Source organism: Salmo salar, chromosome 25 (assembly GCF_965601325.2).
Source record: "Salmo salar chromosome 25, fSalSal1, whole genome shotgun sequence".
NCBI classification, from domain to species: Eukaryota; Metazoa; Chordata; class Actinopteri; order Salmoniformes; family Salmonidae; genus Salmo; species Salmo salar.
The window spans coordinates 30653009-30674394 of NC_138315.1; the positions used below are offsets into that span (position 1 = coordinate 30653009).

A 21386-nucleotide genomic window follows, 5' to 3' on the forward strand; every position below is an offset into this window, starting at 1 on the left:
CCGAAAGGTCAGGAGAATAAATCTACTGGAGACACTATTCATCCTCTGTAAGAAAAACTATTTGTCCAGCTGAGAACCTCTTCAATTACTTTAAAACCAAGGCAGTGTCCCAGCTCCAAATCTCAATGCTGTGTGTAGTAAGCCTGTAGTAAGCCTGTGGGGCTCTAGCATGGAGCACTGTGGACATGTGTCTCTCCACAGAGTGTCAGACCATAAACCAGGAGGGCAGAGACATTCCTCTCTGCTATTCCAATCTTCTGCGTGTTTCCATTATTCTACAAATAGATGCCCGGGAAAGTCTCATCCCCAAACCAGGTTCTGGCAGCTGACGCCAGCCCCAGTGTATATGTGGGGCCAGCTTTACCCTTCTTCCTGTCACTGGTGAGAGCGGCTGCTGTGTGACTTACTGCAAGCTGGTTCAGACTCATACACGACACGGGTCCTGCTATTCTCACCACTGATCCAGATAAAGAATGGATTCAAATGGTCATAGGAAACAGACTGGGAACTACTGGTGTTGACTGACAGGACAATGGGACAGAGGGCGGGACCAAAACAGGAAACACTAAGCTGCCACCCTGATTACAGCATACGGATTATACTGAGGAGAGGAGTAGAGAGGAGTGTTTCCATGTGGTCATGTCTCTGTCGTTCAGGCCCTAGCCTATTCCTGACTACACAGTTTACATTCCACAACAACTGGTGAAGCATCTCTCTCTCTGACTTTTTCTGAGGGAGGGAGAGACAGAAGGATGGCGAGAGAAAAATGAGAGAGAAAGAAAAACGACAGAGAGAGAAAGCCTCCAGCGGGCCAAATCACTGCATTTCCCATGAAGCCCATATGAGCAACATGGAGGAGCCGGGAGCCCAAATGGAGGTTTATTATTAGAGAGAGAGGTTGCTATGATTTGCACGGGGGTGCATGGGGGTTGTGATCGTAGATTCTGCCAGATCCACTCTACTAAAGCTGTTCACAGGCTGTAGATCCTGCCAGAACTGGAGCTTAGATTTACATGATATCTCTCTCAGTGTGTGTGTGTGTGCGCCAGTGGAGGCTGCTGAGGGGAGGAAGGCTCATTATGTCTGGAACAGAGTAAATGGAATGGCATCGAACACATGGAAACCATTGATACCATTCCACTAATTCCATTCCAGTCATTACCACAAGCACGTCTTCCCCAATTAAGGTGCCACCATCCTCCTGTGGTGTGCGCGTGCAGGGCCTGTAGTACAGCCTGTTCTGAGGCAATAGTGGAGAGTAAACAAATACAGCATCTGACTGACACACATCCAGACTGGGAGAGTGTGTGTGAGTGTTAATGTGTAAGTGAGCCAAGATGTGTGCAAATGTATAAATGTCTGTGTGTTCACTTGATATCAGTGTGTGTGTGGCCTCACCAGTAGTCTTTAATTAATGAGGCCACCCAGAGGGGCTAGGGCCTAAATATGTCCTCAGCAACTGTCACCAGCAGACAGCGTGGCTCTGGAGTGCATTCTCTGCATTGGGACATGGCTTTGCAGGACTCTAAAAGAGATGCCATGGTAACAGAATGATGACGAGACTCCAATTCTTCACTTTAAAAGGTATTCCAAACAAAAACCAATGATTGCAAAGTTTAAAAAAAGCATACAAATCTATGTACCAGGACTAGTTTCAAAAATGTCCAGTGAACAGTGTCTAACCATCTAACAAACCAACCAAATGTCCTGAATCCTAACATGAGATCCATGCACATTACTTGAATATCTGAGAGAAACCCTGCCACCTGGGGGTCTGAAGTACAGAGAGAAACCCTGCCGCCTGGGGGTCTGAAGTACAGAGAGAAACCCTGCCGCCTGGGGGTCTGAAGTACAGAGAGAACCCCTGCCGCCTGGGGGTCTGAAGTACACAGAGAACCCCTGCCGCCTGGGGGTCTGAAGTACACAGAGAACCCCTGCCGCCTGGGGGTCTGAAGTACACAGAGAAACCCTGCCGCCTGGGGGTCTGAAGTACACAGAGAAACCCTGCCGCCTGGGGGTCTGAAGTACACAGAGAACCCCTGCCGCCTGGGGGTCTGAAGTACACAGAGAACCCCTGCCGCCTGGGGGTCTGAAGTACACAGAGAACCCCTGCCGCCTGGGGGTCTGAAGTACACAGAGAACCCCTGCCGCCTGGGGGTCTGAAGTACACAGAGAACCCCTGCCGCCTGGGGGTCTGAAGTACACAGAGAACCCCTGCCGCCTGGGGGTCTGAAGTACACAGAGTACCCCTGCCGCCTGGGGGTCTGAAGTACACAGAGAACCCCTGCCGCCTGGGGGTCTGAAGTACACAGAGAACCCCTGCCGCCTGGGGGTCTGAAGTACACAGAGAACCCCTGCCGCCTGGGGGTCTGAAGTACACAGAGAACCCCTGCCGCCTGGGGGTCTGAAGTACACAGAGAACCCCTGCCGCCTGGGGGTCTGAAGTACACAGAGAACCCCTGCCGCCTGGGGGTCTGAAGTACACAGAGAACCCCTGCCGCCTGGGGGTCTGAAGTACACAGAGTACCCCTGCCGCCTGGGGGTCTGAAGTACACAGAGAACCCCTGCCGCCTGGGGGTCTGAAGTACACAGAGAACCCCTGCCGCCTGGGGGTCTGAAGTACACAGAGAACCCCTGCCGCCTGGGGGTCTGAAGTACACAGAGAAACCCTGCCGCCTGGGGGTCTGAAGTACACAGAGAAACCCTGCCGCCTGGGGGTCTGAAGTACACAGAGAAACCCTGCCGCCTGGGGGTCTGAAGTACACAGAGAAACCCTGCCGCCTGGGGGTCTGAAGTACACAGAGAAACCCTGCCGCCTGGGGGTCTGAAGTACACAGAGAAACCCTGCCGCCTGGGGGTCTGAAGTACAGAGAGAAACCCTAACGCCTGGGGGTCTGAAGTACACAGAGAAACCCTGCCACCTGGGGGTCTGAAGTACACAGAGAAACCCTGCCACCTGGGGGTCTGAAGTACAGAGAGAAACCCTGCCACCTGGGGGTCTGCAGTACACAGAGAAACCCTGCCACCTGGGGGTCTGCAGTACACAGAGAAACCCTGCCACCTGGGGGTCTGCAGTACACAGAGAAACCCTGCCACCTGGGGGTCTGCAGTACACAGAGAAACCCTGCCACCTGGGGTCTGAAGTACAGAGAGAAACCCTGCCACCTGGGGGTCTGAAGTACAGAGAGAAACCCTGCCACCTGGGGGTCTGCAGTACAGAGAGAAACCCTGCCGCCTGGGGGTCTGAAGTACACAGAGAAACCCTGCCGCCTGGGGGTCTGATGTACACAGAGAAACCCTGCCGCCTGGGGGTCTGAAGTACACAGAGAAACCCTGCCGCCTGGGGGTCTGAAGTACACAGAGAAACCCTGCCGCCTGGGGGTCTGAAGTACACAGAGAAACCCTGCCGCCTGGGGGTCTGCAGTACACAGAGAAACCCTGCCGCCTGGGGGTCTGCAGTACAGAGAGAAACCCTGCCGCCTGGGGGTCTGCAGTACAGAGAGAAACCCTGCCGCCTGGGGGTCTGAAGTACACAGAGAACCCCTGCCGCCTGGGGGTCTGAAGTACACAGAGAACCCCTGCCGCCTGGGGGTCTGAAGTACAGAGAGAACCCCTGCCGCCTGGGGGTCTGAAGTACAGAGAGAACCCCTGCCGCCTGGGGGTCTGAAGTACACAGAGAACCCCTGCCGCCTGGGGGTCTGAAGTACACAGAGAACCCCTGCCGCCTGGGGGTCTGAAGTACACAGAGAACCCCTGCCGCCTGGGGGTCTGAAGTACACAGAGAACCCCTGCCGCCTGGGGGTCTGAAGTACACAGAGAACCCCTGCCGCCTGGGGGTCTGAAGTACACAGAGAAACCCTGCCGCCTGGGGGTCTGAAGTACACAGAGAAACCCTGCCGCCTGGGGGTCTGAAGTACACAGAGAAACCCTGCCGCCTGGGGGTCTGAAGTACACAGAGAAACCCTGCCGCCTGGGGGTCTGAAGTACACAGAGAAACCCTGCCGCCTGGGGGTCTGAAGTACACAGAGAAACCCTGCCGCCTGGGGGTTTGAAGTACACAGAGAAACCCTGCCGCCTGGGGGTCTGAAGTACACAGAGAAACCCTGCCGCCTGGGGGTCTGAAGTACACAGAGAAACCCTGCCGCCTGGGGGTCTGAAGTACAGAGAGAAACCCTGCCGCCTGGGGGTCTGAAGTACACAGAGAAACCCTGCCGCCTGGGGGTCTGAAGTACACAGAGAAACCCTGCCACCTGGGGGTCTGAAGTACAGAGAGAAACCCTGCCACCTGGGGGTCTGCAGTACACAGAGAAACCCTGCCACCTGGGGGTCTGCAGTACACAGAGAAACCCTGCCACCTGGGGTCTGAAGTACAGAGAGAAACCCTGCCACCTGGGGGTCTGCAGTACAGAGAGAAACCCTGCCACCTGGGGGTCTGCAGTACAGAGAGAAACCCTGCCACCTGGGGGTCTGAAGTACAGAGAGAAACCCTGCCACCTGGGGGTCTGAAGTACAGAGAGAAACCCTGCCACCTGGGGGTCTGATGTACACAGAGAAACCCTGCCACCTGGGGGTCTGAAGTACACAGAGAAACCCTGCCACCTGGGGGTCTGAAGTACACAGAGAAACCCTGCCACCTGGGGGTCTGAAGTACACAGAGAAACCCTGCCACCTGGGGGTCTGAAGTACACAGAGAAACCCTGCCACCTGGGGGTCTGCAGTACACAGAGAAACCCTGCCGCCTGGGGGTCTGCAGTACAGAGAGAAACCCTGCCACCTGGGGGTCTGCAGTACAGAGAGAAACCCTGCCACCTGGGGGTCTGAAGTACACAGAGAAACCCTGCCACCTGGGGGTCTGAAGTACACAGAGAAACCCTGCCACCTGGGGGTCTGAAGTACACAGAGAAAGCCTGCCACCTGGGGGTCTGAAGTACACAGAGAAAGCCTGCCACCTGGGGGTCTGAAGTACACAGAGAAACCCTGCCGCCTGGGGGTCTGAAGTACACAGAGAAACCCTGCCACCTGGGGGTCTGAAGTACAGAGAGAAACCCTGCCACCTGGGGGTCTGAAGTACACAGAGAAACCCTGCCGCCTGGGGGTCTAGAGTACAGAGAGAAACCCTGCCACCTGGGGGTCTGAAGTACACAGAGAAACCCTGCCACCTGGGGGTCTGAAGTACACAGAGAAACCCTGCCACCTGGGGGTCTGCAATACAGAGAGAAACCCTGCCACCTGGGGGTCTGAAGTACAGAGAGAAACCCTGCCACCTGGGGGTCTGCAGTACAGAGAGAAACCCTGCCACCTGGGGGTCTGCAGTACAGAGAGAAACCCTGCCACCTGGGGGTCTGAAGTACACAGAGAAACCCTGCCACCTGGGGGTCTGCAGTACACAGAGAAACCCTGCCACCTGGGGGTCTGAAGTACACAGAGAAACCCTGCCACCTGGGGGTCTGCAGTACACAGAGAAACTCTGCCACCTGGGGGTCTGCAGTACACAGAGAAACCCTGCCACCTGGGGGTCTGCAGTACACAGAGAAACCCTGCCACCTGGGGGTCTGAAGTACAGAGAGAAACCCTGCCACCTGGGGGTCTAGAGTACAGAGAGAAACCCTGCCACCTGGGGGTCTGGAGTACACAGAGAAACCCTGCCACCTGGGGGTCTGGAGTACACAGAGAAACCCTGCCACCTGGGGGTCTGGAGTACACAGAGAAACCCTGCCACCTGGGGGTCTGAAGTACAGAGAGAAACCCTGCCACCTGGGGGTCTGAAGTACAGAGAGAAACCCTGCCACCTGGGGGTCTAGAGTACAGAGAGAAACCCTGCCACCTGGGGGTCTGAAGTACAGAGAGAAACCCTGCCACCTGGGGGTCTGGAGTACACAGAGAAACCCTGCCACCTGGGGGTCTGGAGTACACAGAGAAACCCTGCCACCTGGGGGTCTGCAGTACAGAGAGAAACCCTGCCACCTGGGGGTCTGAAGTACAGAGAGAAACCCTGCCACCTGGGGGTCTGAAGTACAGAGAGAAACCCTGCCACCTGGGGGTCTGCAGTACACAGAGAAACCCTGCCACCTGGGGGTCTGCAGTACACAGAGAAACCCTGCCACCTGGGGGTCTGAAGTACAGAGAGAAACCCTGCCGCCTGGGGGTCTAGAGTACACAGAGAAACCCTGCCGCCTGGGGGTCTAGAGTACAGAGAGAAACCCTGCCACCTGGGGGTCTGAAGTACACAGAGAAACCCTGCCACCTGGGGGTCTGAAGTACACAGAGAAACCCTGCCACCTGGGGGTCTGCAATACAGAGAGAAACCCTGCCACCTGGGGGTCTGCAGTACAGAGAGAAACCCTGCCACCTGGGGGTCTGAAGTACAGAGAGAAACCCTGCCACCTGGGGGTCTGAAGTACAGAGAGAAACCCTGCCACCTGGGGGTCTGCAGTACAGAGAGAAACCCTGCCACCTGGGGGTCTGAAGTACACAGAGAAACCCTGCCACCTGGGGGTCTGATGTACACAGAGAAACCCTGCCACCTGGGGGTCTGAAGTACACAGAGAAACCCTGCCACCTGGGGGTCTGAAGTACACAGAGAAACCCTGCCACCTGGGGGTCTGAAGTACACAGAGAAACCCTGCCACCTGGGGGTCTGAAGTACACAGAGAAACCCTGCCACCTGGGGGTCTGAAGTACACAGAGAAACCCTGCCACCTGGGGGTCTGCAGTACACAGAGAAACCCTGCCGCCTGGGGGTCTGCAGTACAGAGAGAAACCCTGCCACCTGGGGGTCTGCAGTACAGAGAGAAACCCTGCCACCTGGGGGTCTGAAGTACACAGAGAAACCCTGCCACCTGGGGGTCTGAAGTACACAGAGAAACCCTGCCACCTGGGGGTCTGAAGTACACAGAGAAACCCTGCCACCTGGGGGTCTGAAGTACACAGAGAAACCCTGCCGCCTGGGGGTCTGAAGTACACAGAGAAACCCTGCCACCTGGGGGTCTGAAGTACAGAGAGAAACCCTGCCACCTGGGGGTCTGAAGTACACAGAGAAACCCTGCCGCCTGGGGGTCTAGAGTACAGAGAGAAACCCTGCCACCTGGGGGTCTGAAGTACACAGAGAAACCCTGCCACCTGGGGGTCTGCAATACAGAGAGAAACCCTGCCACCTGGGGGTCTGAAGTACAGAGAGAAACCCTGCCACCTGGGGGTCTGCAGTACACAGAGAAACCCTGCCACCTGGGGGTCTGAAGTACACAGAGAAACCCTGCCACCTGGGGGTCTGCAGTACACAGAGAAACTCTGCCACCTGGGGGTCTGCAGTACACAGAGAAACCCTGCCACCTGGGGGTCTGAAGTACAGAGAGAAACCCTGCCACCTGGGGGTCTAGAGTACAGAGAGAAACCCTGCCACCTGGGGGTCTGGAGTACACAGAGAAACCCTGCCACCTGGGGGTCTGGAGTACACAGAGAAACCCTGCCACCTGGGGGTCTGGAGTACACAGAGAAACCCTGCCACCTGGGGGTCTGAAGTACAGAGAGAAACCCTGCCACCTGGGGGTCTGCAGTACACAGAGAAACCCTGCCACCTGGGGGTCTGAAGTACACAGAGAAACCCTGCCACCTGGGGGTCTGATGTACACAGAGAAACCCTGCCACCTGGGGGTCTGAAGTACACAGAGAAACCCTGCCACCTGGGGGTCTGAAGTACACAGAGAAACCCTGCCACCTGGGGGTCTGAAGTACACAGAGAAACCCTGCCACCTGGGGGTCTGCAGTACACAGAGAAACCCTGCCGCCTGGGGGTCTGCAGTACAGAGAGAAACCCTGCCACCTGGGGGTCTGCAGTACAGAGAGAAACCCTGCCACCTGGGGGTCTGAAGTACACAGAGAAACCCTGCCACCTGGGGGTCTGAAGTACACAGAGAAACCCTGCCACCTGGGGGTCTGAAGTACACAGAGAAACCCTGCCACCTGGGGGTCTGAAGTACACAGAGAAACCCTGCCGCCTGGGGGTCTGAAGTACACAGAGAAACCCTGCCACCTGGGGGTCTGAAGTACAGAGAGAAACCCTGCCACCTGGGGGTCTGAAGTACACAGAGAAACCCTGCCGCCTGGGGGTCTAGAGTACAGAGAGAAACCCTGCCACCTGGGGGTCTGAAGTACACAGAGAAACCCTGCCACCTGGGGGTCTGAAGTACACAGAGAAACCCTGCCACCTGGGGGTCTGAAGTACAGAGAGAAACCCTGCCACCTGGGGGTCTGCAGTACAGAGAGAAACCCTGCCACCTGGGGGTCTGCAGTACAGAGAGAAACCCTGCCACCTGGGGGTCTGAAGTACACAGAGAAACCCTGCCACCTGGGGGTCTGCAGTACACAGAGAAACTCTGCCACCTGGGGGTCTGCAGTACACAGAGAAACCCTGCCACCTGGGGGTCTGAAGTACAGAGAGAAACCCTGCCACCTGGGGGTCTAGAGTACAGAGAGAAACCCTGCCACCTGGGGGTCTGGAGTACACAGAGAAACCCTGCCACCTGGGGGTCTGAAGTACACAGAGAAACCCTGCCACCTGGGGGTCTGAAGTACAGAGAGAAACCCTGCCACCTGGGGGTCTAGAGTACAGAGAGAAACCCTGCCACCTGGGGGTCTGGAGTACACAGAGAAACCCTGCCACCTGGGGGTCTGGAGTACACAGAGAAACCCTGCCACCTGGGGGTCTGGAGTACACAGAGAAACCCTGCCACCTGGGGGTCTGAAGTACAGAGAGAAACCCTGCCACCTGGGGGTCTAGAGTACAGAGAGAAACCCTGCCACCTGGGGGTCTGAAGTACAGAGAGAAACCCTGCCACCTGGGGGTCTGAAGTACAGAGAGAAACCCTGCCACCTGGGGGTCTGGAGTACACAGAGAAACCCTGCCACCTGGGGGTCTGCAGTACAGAGAGAAACCCTGCCACCTGGGGGTCTGAAGTACAGAGAGAAACCCTGCCACCTGGGGGTCTGAAGTACAGAGAGAAACCCTGCCACCTGGGGGTCTGCAGTACACAGAGAAACCCTGCCACCTGGGGGTCTGCAGTACACAGAGAAACCCTGCCACCTGGGGGTCTGAAGTACAGAGAGAAACCCTGCCACCTGGGGGTCTGCAGTACAGAGAGAAACCCTGCCACCTGGGGGTCTGAAGTACACAGAGAAACCCTGCCACCTGGGGGTCTGATGTACACAGAGAAACCCTGCCACCTGGGGGTCTGAATTACACAGAGAAACCCTGCCACCTGGGGGTCTGAAGTACACAGAGAAACCCTGCCACCTGGGGGTCTGAAGTACACAGAGAAACCCTGCCACCTGGGGGTCTGCAGTACACAGAGAAACCCTGCCGCCTGGGGGTCTGCAGTACAGAGAGAAACCCTGCCACCTGGGGGTCTGCAGTACAGAGAGAAACCCTACCACCTGGGGGTCTGAAGTACACAGAGAAACCCTGCCACCTGGGGGTCTGAAGTACACAGAGAAACCCTGCCACCTGGGGGTCTGAAGTACACAGAGAAACCCTGCCGCCTGGGGGTCTGAAGTACACAGAGAAACCCTGCCACCTGGGGGTCTGAAGTACAGAGAGAAACCCTGCCACCTGGGGGTCTGAAGTACAGAGAGAAACCCTGCCGCCTGGGGGTCTAGAGTACAGAGAGAAACCCTGCCACCTGGGGGTCTGCAATACAGAGAGAAACCCTGCCACCTGGGGGTCTGAAGTACAGAGAGAAACCCTGCCACCTGGGGGTCTGCAGTACAGAGAGAAACCCTGCCACCTGGGGTCTGAAGTACACAGAGAAACCCTGCCACCTGGGGGTCTGAAGTACACAGAGAAACCCTGCCACCTGGGGGTCTGCAGTACACAGAGAAACTCTGCCACCTGGGGGTCTGCAGTACAGAGAGAAACCCTGCCACCTGGGGGTCTGAAGTACAGAGAGAAACCCTGCCACCTGGGGGTCTAGAGTACAGAGAGAAACCCTGCCACCTGGGGGTCTGGAGTACACAGAGAAACCCTGCCACCTGGGGGTCTGGAGTACACAGAGAAACCCTGCCACCTGGGGGTCTGAAGTACAGAGAGAAACCCTGCCACCTGGGGATCTAGAGTACAGAGAGAAACCCTGCCACCTGGGGGTCTGAAGTACAGAGAGAAACCCTGCCACCTGGGGGTCTGGAGTACACAGAGAAACCCTGCCACCTGGGGGTCTGCAGTACAGAGAGAAACCCTGCCACCTGGGGGTCTGAAGTACAGAGAGAAACCCTGCCACCTGGGGGTCTGGAGTACACAGAGAAACCCTGCCACCTGGGGGTCTGGAGTACACAGAGAAACCCTGCCACCTGGGGGTCTGAAGTACAGAGAGAAACCCTGCCACCTGGGGGTCTGGAGTACACAGAGAAACCCTGCCACCTGGGGGTCTGGAGTACACAGAGAAACCCTGCCACCTGGGGGTCTGAAGTACACAGAGGTGACAAGAAACATTACAGGATGCAGGTGTTTAGACTGCACTGTGAGAAAATGCATCTTGTTGTGGTGATGATGATGAGAAAAGCAGCTTTGGATGCGTTTAACATCAATACAGAGAAGATACAATAATACAACCATCTGATAATGCCAAAGGAAAACTTTGCTGTGACCGAATAGGGACAGTCTGATCTTAAAGCCAATATAAACATTTCTCCTCTGGGCTATATAAACTAACCCAGGCTGTGGATACATGATGAACAACAGTTTAGACAGAGGCTTAGTTAGGTATTACAAACAGTCTCTCTGGGGTTAGTTTGTCAAGTTCTACAGTAAATACTCTGATTGATCCTGTGTTACGTTGGCACACACAGCACTGGTAGGATGAATAAAGGAACTGCATTATTTTACAGATGTGTTGTCAGACAGGCATGGTATTACGAAGTCACACTGAATAGCAGTATAAATCACTATGGTGATGGTATTTCCTGTTGGTGAGAAATTGATACAACAGCACAGCTGCAAGGTCTCATTGCTCAACCAGAATACTCCACACCTGAGTCAGGGCCAGAGACAGGGTTATGCCATACCTTCAAACACACTCCCTGGCAACACCAGGCCATCCCAAACTACCCCAGCCACAGATCTCCCAAGGCCCCCTATAAACTCCAAATCTCTCCCCAGTCGGCCCAGGCCACCTTACAAACCCGGCTCCCCAGGAATCCTCTAAGAATCTTCCAGGATAATTATTTCTAAAACCAAAGTTATTGTTTAGTTGTGATAGCCATACTGTAACACAACTGTAACTGTGTACTTTGCCCTCTCTGCCAGAGGCGAACGTTGAGTTTGATAGGTATGTATCCTAGACAAAGCTGAGGCGGTTATGTCTCAGCGAGGGCTCCCTACACAGATGAGACTGGAGCTACAGGCTAAGGCTGCTAGCACTAAGGACAATGATAACCAAACAAACCCCTCTCTTCCCCTGGCTGTGTCAACAGTAGCCATGGTAGGGGAGAGTGGGGTAAGTTGAGCAACATTTTTTTTACATTCAGCATCATTTCATCAAGAGAAATATAGTATTCTTTCTAACAAAGATATCTACAGATAGTTCAGGATGTAGTGTATCCATAGAAATAATCACAATTCATGTAAACATTACTGTTCTAAAAACACAGCTTGTCCAACAACAAAAAAAGTGGTCTCTTGGCACAGCTTACCCCGGATATGGGGTACGTTAAGCCGCCTACATATTTCTGTACTGAATTACAGTTGAAGTCGGAAGTTTACATACACTTAGGTTAGAGTCATTAAAACTTGTTTTTCAACCACTCCACAGATGTCTTGTTAACTAACTATAGTTTTGGCAAGTCGGTTAGGACATCTACTTTGTGCATGACACAAGTCATTTTTCCAACAATTTTTTACAGACAGATTATTTCACTGTATCACAATTCCAGTGGGTCAGAAGTTTACATACACTAAGTTGACTGTGCCTTTAAACAATTTTCTGGAATTTTCCAAGCTATGTCATGACTTCACAAGCTTCTGATAGGCTAATTGACATCATTTGAGTCAGTTGGAGGTGTACCTGTGGATGTATTTCAAGGCCTACCTTCAAACTCAGTGCCTCTCTGCTTGACATCATGGGAAAATCTAAAGAAATCAGCCAAGACCTCCACAAGTCTGGTTCATCCTTGGGAGCAATTTACAAACGCCTGAAGGTACCACGTTCATCTGTACAAACAATAGTACGCAAGTATAAACACCATGGGACCACGCAGCCGTCATACCGCTCAGGAAGGAGACGCATTCTGTCTCCTAGAGATGAACGTACTTTGGTGCGAGAAGTGCAAATCAATCCCAGAACAACAGCAAAGGACCTTGTGAAGATACTTGAGTAAACAGGTACAAAAGTATCTATATCCACAGTAAAATGAGTCCTATATCAACATAATCTGAAAGGCCGCTCAGCAAGGAAGAATACACTGCTCCAAAACCGCCATAAAAAAGCCAGACTACGGTTTGCAACTGCACATGGGGACAAAGATCGTACTTTTTGGAAAAATGTCCTCTGATCTGACAAAACAAAAATAGGACTGTTTGGTCATAATGACCATCATTATGTTTGGAGGATAAAGGAGGAGGCTTGCAAGCCAAAGAACACCATCCCAACTGTGAAGCACAGGGGTGGCAGCATCATGTTGTGGGGGTGCTTTGCTGCAGAAGGGACTGGTGCACTTCACAAAATAGATGGCATCATGAGGGAGGAAAATTAGGTGGATATATTGAAGCAACATCTCAAGACATCAGTCAGGAAGTTAAAGCTTGGTCGCAAATGGGTCTTCCAAATGGACAATGACCCCAAGCATACTTCCAAAGTTGTGGCAAAATGGCTAAAGGACAACAAAGTAAAGGTATTGGAGTGGCCATCACAAAGCCCTGACCTCAATCCTATAGAACATTTGTGGGCAGAACTGAAAAAGCGTGTGCGAGCAAGGAGGCCTACACACCTGACTCAGTTACACCAGCTCTGTCAGGAGGAATGGGCCAAAATTCACCCAACTTATTGTGAGAAGCTTGTGGAAGGCTACCCGAAACGTTTGACCGAAGTAAAACAATTTAAAGGCAATGCCACCAAATACTAATTGATTGCATGCAAACTTCTGACCCACTGGGAATGTGATGAAAGAAATAAAAGCTGAAATAAATCATTCTCTCTACTATTATTCTGACATTTCACATTCTTAAAATAAACTGGTGATCCTAACTGACCTAAGACAGGGACTTTTTACTAGGATTAAATGTCAGGAATTGTGAAAAACGGAGTTTAAATGTATTTGGCTAAGGTGTATGTAAACTTCTAACTTCAAGTGTAAATATTACCACTACCTTTTTTCTATCTTTATTTCCCAAACACAATTCAACATAATTGCTTTTTTGTCTTTAATACATCTTTTAACACAAGCTTAACGCCTAACAAACACTTTGTGCTTTTTGAAACACTTAACTTAGGCCAGGCCCTGTTGTTACCTCATATCTCAGCGATAATTCCTTGCATTACACCTGGGAAGAAAACACATTTGCTCAACTTGCCATTAGCTCAACTTAGTCCGTGAAATGATGACCTCTTTATAAATAGTTGGTGAAATTATTAATTTGGTGGATGGTTTCCTAGAAACGAGTGCGGCTCAACTTACCCCACTCTCCCCTAACGGAGAAATATAAAGGCTGTATTGGCATTACATGCTACACAACAAGGGGAAAACCTGTGGCTGTGCACCTCAAACCAACTGCACAGAAAAGTGGAAGAAAGTATAATGTAGGTGGTCTTTTTAGACATGTTAGTTATTTTTGTGCAAAGTGTACTGTATCTCACACATGAACCTCCCTGTTTTGCTTTTGTTCCCAACGTCCATAAAACCTCAGCCCTGCCCCTCTGCCCTACTGGCATAATTTCAGTGTTCCATTTCCTGCTGAGGGCTGAGCGAAAGGAGGAGGGAGGGTTTGGGAGGATGTGTGGCAGCCTGGGACGTGAACCGCGTGTTTGTGGGTCATATGTGAAGGACACATAGCAGGGACACACCACTACAACCAATGATGTCATAGCAGAGAGACCAGGTGACCTCATGTTCTGTTACTAGCTCAGTTCTGCTGACCAAGCACTTCAGTACATCATATTTAGCAGTGAAGGCTGGTGTGTGTGTTTGTGATATGACACATGTCTGACCCTTGGGAGAAATGCAAACCTCTAACCACAGCAGGATCAGGGGCAAAGAAGGGGGGGGGGGGGGGGGGGGGGTAGAGAGACAGAAGGAGAGGAAAAAAAGTGTTATTGTCACATAGGTGCAGTGAAATGTGTTTTTTTACAGGGTCAGCCATAGTAGTATTGTGCCCCTGGACCAAATTATGGTTAAGTGCCTTGCTCAAGGGCAGATCGACAGTTTTTTCGCCTTGTCGGCGCAAGTATTTGAACCAGTGACCTTTTGGTTACTGGCCCAACACTAACCCCTAGGCTACCTGCCGCTCTATGGGAAGGTAGAAGGCTGGAGAGAAAGAGAGAGAGAGAGAAAGAGAGCAGGAAGAGATTGATAGAGAGAATGGGGATGTTGTATTCCAAAGTTGGTACCTTGTTTTAAAAACAGCCTCTTTTGCCCTTTCAACATGCCTCCTCATGCCCATCGGTACTATCGGTAGGTATTGTTGGAACAGTGAGGACAAGGGTGTATTCATTAGTCTGATTCCATTGCAAAACGTTTTATCTGTTGCAAAATGGTTTGCAATGGAAACCGTTAACTCTAGGAACCAAAAAGAAGCACAGAGCAAACGAAACAATACGGGGAGGGACTTACCTGAATTTGTCCAATAGAAACTCTTTGTGTTGCCGTTCTAAACCCCCCTCAGACAGGATCCGCACACAACCCATAACCAAAGATTACATACACGTTGTCTAAACATCAGACCGTTACCATGGTTACTCCATGAACATCAGTCTGAAATAAGTTGCTGTAAAAAAGACGCAATAGTCTCTATAAGACAGAATATGTAGAGTGGCCCCTTCACAGGCCTGGGATCTGGCGGTAGGAAGTGAAGATATAGGGTAACCACAGGAAAGTGTTGTTTACCCAACTTTTTACAGCGCCGGTAAGTTTTGTTGCTTGTTTTTTTCATCTCCTGATGCATTTCACGTGATTAACAATATGTGAACAATAGCTGAATGTAACCAAAAGTTGTCGACCAAAGCGTGTTCCCTCGCAATCAGCTGGAAGTGTTTGTGAAATCTGCCAGCTGATTGCGTGGGACAGCCTTTGGACTGTGCTTCGGTTAAACTCGGCCATTGTTGACTTATTGTCCAAGTCGCATGCGAATTACGTCAGCATTGTAAATACAAACCGACATACAGACCAGTGTACTGAAAGTTAGGTTAAAAACACTACTCTGTGGATATTTTGTCTGTGTACCTCGTACATATGGCCAAAATCAGTGGACGACAGGTAAAGTAAGTTTATTCAACAGCCTGACTAGCGATGGGACTGTTCACAAAAAGTGAGCCTACATTCTAGAGACAAGAGTCTTACACTCTCGGATATCTTTGAGGCTAACATACACAGGCTTCACCTCAGTCATACTCACAGGCCACACACACCAGGTTCTCTGCCTCTCTACAACACAAAGGACACCAACAGATGGTGACTTGTCAAATGTACCCAAGTATTAACCCTAACCATCCCCCACTACAGTACACTTTGCTGACCTGCTGCCTGTTTGCTCTGCAGTCTGGTCAAATAGAGGGAAATCAGAGCGAGAGAGAGGAGTCTCACCTGAGGCTGTTACTAGCTATGCTTCCATAGCTGTCAGGTCGCTCCTGTCTGCGTCTGTACAGGTCTGAGTTAGACAACTCCTTCAGCCGCAGAGAGTTCATCCCGCCTTCCTTCCTTCCTTCCCTCCCTCCCTCCCTCCCTCCGTCCGTCCACCGGCGCACGGATACAAACTCACAGTCAGTAATCCTCCTTGTGTGTGTGATCAGTAAGTTCCAAAGCTTGACAGGCCGACAACCAGCACTGACCCCCACCAGTCTCCTTTCCAAGCCCAGAACAGCAGCTCACACCTGGGAAGCCCTTGGCAGAACAGTCCCCTCGCTCTCCTGGAACAGCCGGCTACTACATTCCACACTCCCTCTATCTCTGACAAACACACACCTCCAGGCACACATCTAGAGGAATGACCTATCAGGGGTGTGGCTCTGATCCAACACACCTATCAGCTCCTCGCTCCGCCCACATTCTCAGCCTTAAGGCAGGTGCGTATTCATTACGCCGATTCCGTTGCAAAACGTTTCTTAAACTGAACAAAACGGGGAGGGACCTAACTGAACTTGTCCAATAGAAACTCACATTTTCTTGAGAGATCCCTTCCACTGATCAATCCAACATGACGGTTAGTTGATATTGATATGTTGTTGATAAGTTGTCTACAGTGCAGCCTCTCTATCTTCCTGTAGTCTCTCGCTCTGTCCCCAGTCTCTCTCTGTCTCTGCATCAGTCTGCCTAAGAGAGAGGTCTCTGTGATAGAAGAGGGCAGTGTGTTTCCTGCCCATTGTTCAGTTAATTGATAAAAGCATAAACAGTCAGTGGCCCCTTCACAGACCTGGGATCTGTAGTAAATACTAATAAATATCAGCAGAGGTGAACTAAACTGACACTATAGATGTATTCCTAAGGACTATTACATAATAGAACTTCTCATCTTCTCAGATTTCCTCAGGATACCAAACAGCGCCATTGGAGCCCCAAGTAATGAACCAATCCAACCTGTGTGTGTACTGTGTATTCAGCTTCCTCTGTATTCACACCCTCATAGCACACTACACTGAACTCTTCACACAGGGCAAACACACACACACACGGCCAGAGCCTTGCCCGAAGAGTTCAGAGTTTACATGGTCACTATGGTGTGGTGACAGAGTGATGGCTGCTCTGACCCCACAATAACACCTTTTCCTCTTCCTGTTTGGGACTTTAGTGTGTGTGTGTGTGTGTGTCCATTCATGTTACTGCAGCTAATATCACAGTCCCTAACCCCACCCATATCAGACCAATGTCTATCTCTACACCAACATGAGAACAACCCAATCAAACACTTGCATTAGGGTAAGAGAGCCATCCACGACCTGTAACATCAGCAAATAAAGAGTTGTCACAAACAAACACAGAGAGAGGAGCAAAGAGAGTTCTACACAGAGGACCAGAGACACAGGCAGGTCCTGGTGTAGCAGACTACTAGAAAGGCTAAAACATTTGACGGTATGGGTCTACAGCAACTAAACAATGACCCACACAGGGAAAACACAACTGTCCAAAATGAATATTGAAATGCCATAGTGGTATACTTTCCTTTTACTCAGTGTTGATGTGATTTGTGAGTCTGCCTTCAGCACATTATGACTAAATGTTTTAATTTGATATTGTTCCTCTTGCTCAGAGAATGTTATTGGCTAATACAATGAGAGAGGAAAGTGTGTGAGTGTGTGCATGTGTGCGTGTAAAGAGAGAGATAGTTCTATCTTTAGGACATGGTGTCACGCCCTGGCCATAGAGGTTTTTTATTCTCTATTTTGGGTAGGCCAGGGTGTGACTAGGGTGGGCATTCTATGTTCCTTTTTCTATGTTCTTTATTTTCTATGTTTTGGCCGGGTATGGTTCTCAATCAGGGACAGCTGTCTATCGTTGTCTCTGATTGGGAACCATACTTAGGTAGCCCTTTTCCCTCCTTGTGGTGTGGGAAGTTGACTTTCTTTATGGCACATAGCCTTTAGCTTCACGGTTTGTTGGGTAGTGTTTCTTGTTTTGTTCGGCGTCTTTTCTAATAAAAAGAATATGTACGCTCACCACGCTGCACCTGGGTCCTCTCCTTTCAACCGACGTGACACATGGGTGTCTCCAGAGTCAACACACCCAGCAGACACACACACACACACACACACACACACACACACACACACACACACTACATTTACATTTATATGACAAACTAGCTGCAACAGGCTCACTATAAAATATCTAACCTGTGGGGTGAAGACGTGATGGTGGAGATGATTGCTGTAATTTGATCATAATAAAAGTGTGTCTTATGATCGTTATTAGCGAGTAGGCTAATACCCAAAATAACATTCACAGTTAGTGAGAATCTCTTTAGTATCCTGAGAGGCCAGAGGCTATAGGGATATCAGCTGAGTACGAAAATGAAGCATGTTCAGCAGGAATGTGATGACTTGCTGAAAGACACTCACTACACACACACACACACACACACACACCTCCCCTTAGGGTCCTCTTAATGCTGCCTTTGTAGCCACTGCATTCCAGTCCTAGTTTAGAGGGTAGAGCTGGGGTGTAGGCCGCCAGCCACTTTCTAACTGACTGACTGCAACACTGACACATTTGAGTACTGTGATCAACTGTCCGTAAGATTTACTTGGTTGATAGAACTTATTCTTTCTATGGAACAACACGTGATTTCTGCATAGATTTCCCAAGACAAACAAGAGTGGTATCAGTGAGAGAAGGAAAGCCAAGTAAATGAATGTCCAAATTCACCAAAACACAAAGATACTGCCACTTTTTGGATATCACAGGTACTGCAGTCTTATAGACCAACGCTGCCCTCAGATTTGCAGCCATCTGGTTGGAAATATTTTTTTGAATTGAATTAACATAACTAAGATGAAGAGTGGGCTACTGAGCTACAAACTCACTAATACTTTATTCAACAATAAAGATCTGAAGATCTGATACTGCAGATTGTGTAGGCTGCATGTAGAAGAAACAGAAAAATAACAAAATATGAATGTCTTACCAAAGTATTTTGTTAGGCTGCTCTGAGGTTGCTGCTGTTGTTGTTGTCACTGCTGTGTCCCTACTGTGTCTTCTTCTACTGTGTCTGTTGCTATCTCACGTTCTGCTCACCCACATCACTTCCTATTTGGCTGCCTGGAAGGCCTGCCTGTGGTTGGCGTGATGATGGAGCATGTGAATTTGTGTGTGTGTGTGTATGCATGCATGTGTGTGTGGCTGAGTGTTGGTGGCTGACTGAATCATAGGGTGCAGTCTGTTCAGTGATTGAGGACAGGGATAAGGGTGGAGAGAGCTGGCTGTATGTATCACTGCAGCCATAGTCAGGGCTAGAGTAGGGTCAGGGCTAGGGAGGGAGTGGGCTGTGTGCATTACAAAATATTGTCTTTGTTTATTGTGTGTGTCACAGGAAGATACCAGGAATAGGTTTGTGTTGGATCCCTCACAATACCACACTGAGACCACACAGACATTTGGGAAGCAGAGCCACTGCTCCTCTCAAGTCATTTCACCATTGCTGTTGTCTACTGTGACCACCAGAGGGTGATATACACATGAACCCACAGACTGAATAGGAGACTGAAATGTGGGAGTCAGCCAAGTAAGTGCAAATGTAACAGTTTGGTAAACCATCGTTAATGCGATGAGTAACCTTGCCTGAGACCTAAATAGTTACATTAGCTCCAGAAATATTTCATACAATTGTCTCAATGTCATGCTAGAAACTTGTGACTAATAATATTATATGCCATTCCAATGCAAGACAGAGACTGGGAACCTGCCTGGTAAGCCTTGATTGTGTAAACAGACATGATTCAGTCTAAAGCCAGAATCTGATAAGACTTGCCATACTACTATGGCCCTAGTTTATTCAGGCTCTGGACAGAAATTCTACTATATTAAAAGGTCAAAACTCCTAATAAATTGGGCAGGGAAAGTACAAATATGCCCAATTCCAGGAAAAAACAAGGTATACCAAATGTGTAAATGTACAAATATGTGTGACAGCTACATAAGCTATCTGACTGACAGTAGCTCTTATGTCCATTGTTCCCACAGAGCTCATTCCTAGTCAGGGCGGAGCACTGAAAGACAGAGAGAGAGACTCAGGAGACTAGAGAGACATCCGCTCTCTACATCATGACCTCTTCCCCCCCAACAGCAGCTCAGGACAGGAAGTTATATACGGAGTGTGAGTGTGAATGTTTGTTTGTGGGGGCAGACAGTGTAGTGGAGACAAAATGCATCATAGAGCCTGTTGTACGTATGTTGGGTGAATGTGGCCCGGTGAACGAGTACAGGATAAAACGTTGTCCTTCCTGATAGGAGCAGTGATCCCTGGATCTAAATAAAGTAACACACACACACGGGAGTGGGGTGGGGGGTAATTAACAAGCCAGGAAGTGGATCTGCTGAAACGGGGCAGAATGGAAGTACAGTAACCACTAACAACTGGATGGAGGGAGATAGCATCATCATATTCACTGAGTCAAACCTGGACAGCATGGATATGCAGCTCCTGCCCTGTACTGTATGTCAGTATACTATGGACTTAGGTCTGGACCTTTATGGCTGCATTTACATTTTCCCACTATTTGGTCTTTTGACCAATCACATCAGCTCTTTTCACATCAGATCTGATTGACAAAAAAAAACTATTAGTGAAAAAATATCAGAATTGGACTGCCTAAACACTTTTGTCCTAATGACCACAACAAGGTGTCAAATGGTCCCAGCCCTAGGCTACTTCAGTCTAGTCTCATATAGTAGACGTAACATAGTAAATGTAAATCCGGGACACTCAAATGAGTATGATATGTTACATTAGGTATGGTTACATATGACAGATGGTTACTTATAGCAAAAATGAAAGTATGGTGGTTGGTCGGGGTGACTGGGTGGGCGTATAACGTGAACGTCTAGCAACCCAAAGGTTGCGTTATCGAATGTCATCACTGTAAACTTTAGCTAATTAGCAACTACTTACAATGTTTTTGCTACTTTGCAACTACTTAGCATGTTAGCTGAGCCTTCTCCTAAGCCTTTAACCTAACCTTAACACCTACCCTAGTTAACATTAGCCTCCTAGCTCGAGTTCGTGACAACAAATTGGAATTCGTAACATATCCTACGTTTAGCAAATTCCCTAAAATATTGTACTAATTGCAATTATTAACATATTGTATGAATTGCAATTCGTACATATCATACAAAATGTATGATGGACATCCACAAATTGTTGCAATTCGTAACATATCATCCGAAGTTTGCAACAAGTAGGTCTACAACTGTAAAATCTAATTCTGGCTTTAAATGTCAGCAAAGTAGCCCCCTGCTGAGCAGCAAATACAATACGTTTGTTCATATCTCATTGTGAATAGGCCTAACCAGATTGATCATGATTACTCCATGTTGTTCAGTAGGCTATCCTATAAACTCTATAAACGAAAGTAGGCCGCGTTGTGATTGTTACATTACTTAACCAGTGGTCACACCCTACACTGCATCAACTCTTCTGTGCGCGACTCGCAGACAGCGCTGATCCAGGTCATTGAATGCAACAGGCTGCAATTTCG

The 21386-nt window shown here is 50.0% G+C and overlaps 1 protein-coding gene across 4 annotated transcripts in view; it reads right to left on the reverse strand.

The window, feature by feature from the left end:
- LOC106586532 (LIM and senescent cell antigen-like-containing domain protein 1) overlaps positions 1 to 21386 on the reverse strand; it is a 43777-nt gene that overhangs the window by 21845 nt on the left and 546 nt on the right. Inside the window, exon 1 of one of the 4 annotated variants that reach the window (XM_014173938.3) lies at positions 18815 to 18910. The exons of 1 other annotated variant lie outside the window; for it this stretch is intronic. Coding sequence is in view for 2 of the 3 variants with exons in the window: in XM_014173936.3 (XP_014029411.1) it covers positions 15781 to 15881 (101 nt within the window). In the remaining variant the exon portion in view is untranslated. Of the gene's footprint in view, positions 1 to 14811; positions 15162 to 15780; positions 16177 to 18814; positions 18911 to 21386 lie in introns of those variants that run through there. 2 more of the 4 variants (XM_014173936.3, XM_045707696.2) reach the window with 2 other exon arrangements.